The sequence below is a fragment of the Gymnodraco acuticeps genome, unplaced genomic scaffold (assembly GCF_902827175.1).
Source record: "Gymnodraco acuticeps unplaced genomic scaffold, fGymAcu1.1, whole genome shotgun sequence".
NCBI classification, from domain to species: Eukaryota; Metazoa; Chordata; class Actinopteri; order Perciformes; family Bathydraconidae; genus Gymnodraco; species Gymnodraco acuticeps.
In genome coordinates this window covers 168695-176827 of record NW_022990184.1, presented here as the reverse complement: position 1 = coordinate 176827, position 8133 = coordinate 168695, and the positions used below count along the sequence as shown (strand labels likewise).

General features: G+C 44.8%; 1 protein-coding gene across 1 annotated transcript; it reads right to left on the bottom strand.

Moving 5' to 3' along the window:
- Positions 1–200: 200 nt before the first annotated feature.
- Positions 201–6858, bottom strand: syt4 (synaptotagmin IV). The gene is made up of 5 exons (XM_034217793.1): positions 6574–6858; positions 4150–4769; positions 3740–4063; positions 1168–1288; positions 201–610 (listed from the first exon to the last, which is right to left on the bottom strand). The coding sequence occupies exons 1-5, from the start codon at positions 6605–6607 to the stop codon at positions 291–293; spliced, it is 1419 nt and encodes a 472-aa protein (XP_034073684.1). The 5' UTR covers positions 6608–6858; the 3' UTR covers positions 201–290.
- Positions 6859–8133: the final 1275 nt, after the last annotated feature.

Below are 8133 nucleotides of genomic sequence, written 5' to 3'. Positions count from 1 at the left end.
TGTTGCCATGGAGATAATGTTGCATGTTACCAGGTGATTTTCCGTGACAGTCTTTGGGTTCGTTTAGAGCTACGGGGTTCCCTTTGTCATGCCCCGCCCTCCCCGCCGAACCCCGATAACTTCAAAGATAAGTGAATGATTGATTGAATGATGACATCACTTCAAATGACCCCCTACCACCCCAACAACATCAAAGCCCCTCCCCCTGTTTCCCACCCGCCCTCACTGAAAGTCCAATGTGTTTCATCCTCAATCCATCCCTTTCGTGGTTGGACCAGATCAGATACCTTCTAATCCTCCGACAAACCATGCCATTTGGCGATCTGGCGGCGCGGGTGGTCGCAGATCTCCCTCCAGTGCTCGCCAGACGTGCCCGCCACCGATGTGCCCAGCACCACCCGCCCCAGGACGGTGTTGGGGCAGCGGGAGGTGCCCATGTCTGAGTCCATCAGCAGCAGCTCCACGCTGGTGTCCCTCAAACCCTCTTCGGAGGGCAGATCAAAGACAAAGAGCTCGTTGAAGACCGGATTGGGGGAGCACTTCTTCACGTGGGTCTTCTTCTTACACACGCGCTTCTTGCCCTGGTACATGTTCACCTTGACGTACGGATCTAGAGAAGGAGAATGATCAAAGTAAGGTTGAAAGCAACAAAAAAGGGCTTGGTGACTATCCCTGCAGCGGTTGCAGAGGGGCATATTATTCCTGAGCCCGATCAATACGGCGATCGATGGAGCGGAAATGATGGATGTTGGTGATGAGGACAAAAGAGGCTGGCTGTGTAAACACTCGGTGTGTGTGTGTGTGTGTGTGTGTGTGTGTGTGTGTGTGTGTGTGTGTGTGTGTGTGTGTGTGTGTGTGTGTGTGTGTGTGTGTGTGTGTGTGTGTGTGTGTGTGTGTGTGTGTGTGTGTGTGTGTGTGTGTGTGTGTGTGTGTGTGTGTGTGCGTGTGCTTGTCACTAAAGTGCTCTCTATCACATCCTGATCAGATTACTTCAGTGCGGTGGCGGTGTCAAATTGGAAACTATCACTGCATCCAAAGTAGTCTGGGCTGCTTGGCAGGAAGAGGAAAGCGATTTCATTTGATCCGCTCATGGTTATGTGAAGGAGGTTGAAGCACACATGCATTTTGTGGATCGCATTTTATACGTTTCTCTACATGTGTTTGTACCTGTAGGTCCATTGGTTTCAGTCTTGGGCAGGTGGCGAGCCTTGAGGACGACCACGGTCAGAGTGTTGGTGGTGGACTGGTAGCACAGGGAGAGAAGCAGCTCCCCTCGACCTGAGGACTTCTGTGGAGAGACAGGGGGGGGGGGGTTAATAAATGGCATCACCCTGTATGTGCATCTTTCTTTCCTTCAAGTTTAACAAGGGACAAATATCAGAAGATTGCATACTAGTAACGGATTATATGATGTACCTATTAGTAAATCTATGTAATAATCCTATACGTTACTTGTCAAATAATTAGCTAATATCAATAATGACGTGGTGAAACCATCCGCTGCAAATTGTGTCAGTGCCCCCAGATTAAATGTCTGTCGACTAAATAACAACCCCTGAATCGAGTGTGTTCTCATGTCACAACTTGCAAAAAGGTGTGACTGAGAAGCTCCCTGTTCTGCCCTACACTTGTGACACACACACACACACACACACACACCGTGTCTGTGTCCACTCCCAGGGGAGTTGGCGCCTCGGATGCTGTGATCACACCTAACGCGATGTCAAGCCTCGGCTCATGGTTCCCATGGCAATGAGATGTAGTACGCAGATAAAAGACAACTTCCACCGCTAAAATAATGTTTAAGTCTCTGAAAGTGTGTCGCAGATTTATTTGTATACAGTTCCTCTATGGACATTGTAGATTTATTAGACGAGAAAAAAAATATATAAACTGTATTCTATTATTTGTATTATTCTCTATGGGGACAAAAGGGCGATGGCTACACTGCTTAAGACGTGCTGTATCGATTATCTGAACCGCTGTATGCTTGCATGCATACACACACACACACACACACACACACACACACACACACACACACACACACACACACACACACACACACACACACACACACACACACACACACACACACACACACAAAGCACTGATGCAAAATCTATGCCACACAGACAAAGAGCCACCACCCTGTTAGCAAAGGGCTGCTTCTAATCAGAGAGAACAAAAGTAGACGGCTCTTACATGTCACCATGGACATATTTAATACTGGATACAATATTTCTGAACTATTCTGTGTTATTCTTAGTTTTTTGGGCACTCAAAAATGTTGTGGCTATTTCTAATGCACTAAACAAAGTTCCAGTATGCTGTCTTTATATAAAGAAACATTCCAGCTGAAAAACAGGAAACAACTACGGTTGAAGCCTTTTTTCTCTTTTCACTTGTCAAAATAAAACATCCAGAAGAGCACTGCAAAACATATGCTGAATTGGAAAACACATTTTCTTTGGATTGCACTAAAAAGCGTTCAGGCACAGCAGACCCCTCCCTGCAGCAGAGCTTTGTTAGACACGACTCTCCTGGGAGCCAAATGAGAAATGGATCTGAAAAAGAAATGCGCCTCAGCTTGGAGAGAGCCAGCAGAACACAGTTTAAGAAATATAATCCACTTGATGATGAAATTGCACATGGGAGCTCTGCTGAGGGGGGATGAGAGGGGTTTTATATTTCTCAGAATCTGAATTCCCAGCACTTCTCTGGATCGCTACATCATTTCAGAGATCTTTGAAGATATTACAGATAGTAGTGAACATATCCTCTCCCACCTGGTCGTGCTTCCATTAAAGCAGAGCCCACAGTTCTATAATTACATTGATATCATCTCACATTCCACCTGTAAATGGACGAGTCACGTACAGCCAAACCATCTGCTAATACATAGAGGGCTGCTGTATCCTACGCCACAGACAGATAGGACAGAGATATCATCTTACAGCAGTTTACCTGAATGTAATGCAGCCAATCCTGCTGTTATTATCCAAGTTTAGTCTGATGCATTCCTGGGAAATATACATTTTTTTCTTTCTGTCGACACAACAAATGGTTGTGATACCACATGACATTTTTCTAAAAGTACAAGGTTTCACTGGAAATTAGTGAAAGTACATTTTGTGGTCCTCACAGCTGCCAGGAACAGCCCATATGCAGCAGCAAGTATATTGACCACCAACCCCTAGATCCATAATGGTGTGGTGTAGATATCACTCCATCTACCCAGCACACCAATGGGAATGTCAAAATGTCATTTAAGAACAACAACAGACCTCAGCATCAGCTTTCAAATCCATGATGGTGCAACAGATCTCATCTCCTCATCACATGGGATGCATTTTCTATCCCCATTTGCCTTATTCAACATCAACAGTTAACTTAACTAGGGACTGATACAATGTGAGTGAACTGCTTCAATGCATTTGCAAAATTCACTTATAATCAATGTGCAGATTATGCCATTAGAGCTAAATTAAAGCTTGAAAGGAGTATGAAACAATTCACCCGGGTTCGTGATTAACATATCATTATATTGAAATGGCTAATTGGATTTGATGACGATTGTGGAACTGATTTATGTACTGATTAATATTGGCAATTTGGAAGCACTTTTGCTATTAAGGTAAATGATGAGTCACTGTTGGAGAAGTTTTTCAATATGTTATATAAAATAAATATGCTGCATGTGTAAAATAATTTAAGACACCATTGTTTGACATTTTACCTTGACATTTTTCTTGATGATCTCCCGGCTCATCAGCACGCGCCCCTCGGATAAGTCGATCCCAGACAAGGGTACGAGGGTCTCTCCGATGACCTCATCACGGGAGAACCTGTCGAAGCTCAGCACCATGAAGTGGAGGGACAACTCCGACACTCGGGCCAGCGGGATCCCGTAGAAGCTGAAGGTCTCGTCAAAGGCGGGGTCCAGCGTCTTCCTCAGGACCCTGGTCTTCACACGGTGCTTCTTCTCCGGCAGCAGGGTCAGCTTGATGTAAGGGTCAGAGGTCAGGGACTGCTCATCAGTCGGGGTCAGGCCATGGGCTTCCTGCAGTAAAAAAGTCATCAATCAGTCAATGAAACTATATTGATCAGGAAATGATACACACAGCTAATCAGAAAGACACACAGTACCTTGATATGGACGATGAAGGCCTTTTTCTCCGGCTGGTATTCCAGGGAGAAGTGGAGGGTCCCCAGCCCAGCATCCCTCTCCTCTCCATGGGGCTTGTCTACAGCCGGGGTGGGTGCCTGGCTGGAGAGGGTGCTGGATGGTGAGGGGATGTCACGGTGGTCCGTCACCCCAGGTTGTGTGAATCCAGCAAGGGGAGAGGGCAGCTCCAGGTCCGGGGAGCTGCGCACCTTCTGGTGGTGGTGATGAAATGGTTTGGTGGTGAAATTTCCATTCAGATCCCGTTTCTCCAGATCCAGATGCAGTTCCGGTTTGGATTCGTTTGGACTTGAGGCCAGTTTACCGGTGGTGGTCGGATTCAATGTGGTGGCAGTGTGGCAGTTCCCGTTAACATCAGTTTTACTGGAGTCGTTACTCGAGGTGGTGGCAGCCGCAGCAAACTTCTTCTTACCGCTGAGGCTCTCCGGGTAGATGTCGACCCCTTTGAGCATGTGCACAAACTTATAGGGAGGTGTCTTCTGGGATTTGGTGTTTTTACGCTGGCAACAGATCCATGCAAAGGCTGACACAGTGAAGACAAGGCCGAAGACACTCACCACAGCAACACCTACTGGCACTGCCACTGTGGAGGAGGACAGAGAGAGCCGAGGGAGGGAAGGAGAAAACATTGTATTGGTTAGAAATGTCTATCCACACACTGTGAAGCAACTACATGTAAAACAACGGTTCACCTCAACAGATTTTATTGTTCAACTGGTTCCGTTTTGTGACTGACGCAGACTGCAGATTTGAGTCAGATGGAGATGAAAACAACGCAATCTGTTGGTGATTGTTCATATTCCATACATGGCTACAGTACATCAACAGGAAACATCTGGTGTATATCTACTAAGAAACCTAACGACATGTCAAATGGTTGAACAAAGAAAGTAACAAGACCTCGGCAACAGCACAAATAGAGAAAAGATTCTCAAATATCATTGTATCATTATTATGATAAGTCAGTCAATTTTGTTGACTGACTATGACACTTCAAAAGGAAGACATCTGGAACATTCTGTCCGATATAGAGAACAAATACAGGCTTATTACAGCAAATCTAATTTTTACATTATATTTGTTTTGGGCAAAGCATCATGGATCACATTTGCAAGTATTGTATAACAGCACAGACATTTGTAATAGGCCCTGTGCTATATTTATTTATATTTCTAATAGCAGCAGAGGATCATTTTATTTAACTCACGGCCACATCCCCTTCAACAGTAGTGCTACTTTAAGGTCAGAATTCATTTCAACTGTACTTTTGTCTGCTTTACTGAGTGTCACTAAGACGTTACTATGGAGACATTTTACTGGGATATTTGCCACTCAATGCTTCTGTCTTTTGTATGGTGGTGTTGAACTGTGACTCAACAGCAAGCATGCTGCCTTCTCATGCAGTCAGTTAATAGGTCAATTTCAATAGAGGAAAAGTGCAGCATTTCCTGCAGTCAAGAGGGCGGCCAGTGGAAAAGAACTCAGGTTAACACCCATTCAAAGAGACATAGAGAGAGGGTGGGGAAATCACACATGTACTTGTGACTTTTTTGAATGATATGCACTGTAGTTAACTCGCATTACATTAGATGTGTTGTTAATTCTGACACTGAAATTGTCATGCTAAAAAAAAAAAACGTGTTTTTGTACAGGAATTACAGGTAAACATTGACAGATCAGAACAGTTTCACTTCCTTGCAGCCATTTCTGATCATATAGACCGGTAAGTAATTCATGTCTGTTGTATTATTGAAAGGAAATGATGCCGATATTTAAAGGTAAAGGATCATGGTAGGTGCAGGCATAGCATCCATCTAGTGGATTACTAATCTAAAAAGGGAGGGATAGTCAGCTCATGTCAGTACACAGCATTTGTTTTCTCCCTGTCATTAATATTTCACCCCAACATCCTGGGTGGAGTTGTTTTCAGGGCAACAACAACAGACAGAAGGATGGAGCCACTGAGCAGCTGAACCGAGGGGACATAGACTGCCTGTAGTAACACCATTTTCTAATTTTAATATCATAAAACATGTCACCCACACCCTATGGGCTATTTCTCCTGATAATTAGCTGTCACCTTTTAAGCTAGCTGCAAAATGGAGGCTGTTCATAAACACGTAGTTTCATCGAGTTTGGCAACACACTGGATGAAACCACTAAACTAAAACTTGACAAAATGAAACATACTTTAAAATACGTTTATTGTTGTTGTTTTTTAAATAAAGAATGGAAAGAATATCAAAATATCGCGATAATAAGGCTAGTTATCTTTGAGTCACGCGGAATGAATAACTCGCGCTTTATGAAGATTCAGAAGCACGAGGCTACCATTAGCACCCTCACCAATCACACCTGCGTCATTTGAGGTTAATAAAGCGACTCACCGAGCTGAGCCCCTTCCTCCACCATTGGAGCCATGTTCGCTGTCCGAGGTGCTGAAGCTCTCCGTCCGCTTTCTTCTCTCCCGGTGACACCGTGCAGTATATCTCCACAAGGACTCGGCTTTGATTGTGTTTAAAAATGCAGGAGGTTTTGTACGGCGTCAATTATTTAAGAAACGGCAGTGGTTGTTTTTTTCCCAGAGAGAAGGATGGAGTGTTGTGTTCCTCGCCCTGCTGCTGCTGTTACTCAGAGATGCGCGAGTCTCAGAGGCGGCAACACCCAGTTTCTCTCCCTCTCTCTCTCCCTCCCTATCTCCCCCCTCCCCGACGATAACGCTGAGCTCACCGGCGCTGACGCAGTAGTGACGGAGGCTGTGAAAGCAGGACCCCCGGAGTAGCAGCACCACCATTTATGCCAATTCCCCTGATTGATTGTTAGGAAGTGAACGGTCCAAGTCTGTATCTCCTCCGTGTGTGTGTGTGTGTGTGTGTGTGTGTGTGTGTGTGTGTGTGTGTGTGTGTGTGTGTGTGTGTGTGTGTGTGTGTCTTACATCTATTGAAGTAAGTGTCATCTGATGTTTTTCCTCTGATGTAGATTGATAGTAATTACAGTAACAGGTTTACTATTACCACTTTAGTTAATAGTCTTCAGTGATATTAAAGTGACTCTTTTATATTGATTGTTGTGCTTTTATGTATGTCTTAATGTGTGCTGTTGATTGTGTATACAGTATAGGTATATACATATTTGTATACATATTTTTATATATTTGTAATTTTGTGTTCGGGATTGTGGGAAACATTATTTTGATTTCTGTCTGTACACACAAACTGAAAGATTGACAATAAAGTTGACTTTTGATTTCGACTTCAGTGTTTATGATTAACTATACTGTTTATAGTCAAATGTCTTATTTACTTTTTTGAAATGCTGATAAACAGTAATCAGACTCAAAGGTCAAAACCCTCTGCTGTGTGCAAACTGGATGTTAATCAGTATACACATATAACTCATAATATGATTTAAATTCAATGGGTCTAACTGTGATGTAAAAGGAAAACTTTGTGGATAGGCTGGTCCTCGGCCACCTTCGGCCCCTTGTGAGAGCATCGATGGACCCGCTGCGCCTACCAGCCTGACATCGGGGTGGATGACGCCGTCATCTACCTGCTGCAGAGGTCCCTCTCCCACCTGGAGGAGGCTGGGGACATCGTGAGGATCATGTTCTGGGATTTCTCCAGTGCCTTCAACACCATCCAGCCCCCAGCTGCAGCACTCTGGGAGGGATCACCTCCTGGATCCTGGACTACTCACCAACCGTCCACAGTACGAGAAGACCAGGGACTGCCATTCAGACACCATCATCATCAGTACTACTGGGACCCCCCAGGGGACGACAGGGAGTAGGGGGAACTGACGCAGGACTTCACCCTCTGGTGCCAGAGGAACCACCTCCAGCTCAACGCAGGGAAGACCAAGGAGCTGGTGGTGGACTTCAGACGGCGCCAACACAGATGACACCATACACAAGTCAAAGTGCTCTGCAGATGCCTTTTCACAGA

Excerpts from the sequence above, each read along its gene's own strand:
- syt4 (XM_034217793.1), bottom strand. The coding sequence starts at position 6,607 with ATGGCTCCAATGGTGGAGGAAGGGGCTCAGCTCG. Across the intron at positions 4,064-4,149 it reads CCTTCATCGTCCATATCAAG|GAAGCCCATGGCCTGACCCC; the intron begins GTACTGTGTGTC and ends TTTTTACTGCAG. Across the intron at positions 611-1,167 it reads TGAAACCAATGGACCTACAG|ATCCGTACGTCAAGGTGAAC; the intron begins GTACAAACACAT and ends CTCCTTCTCTAG.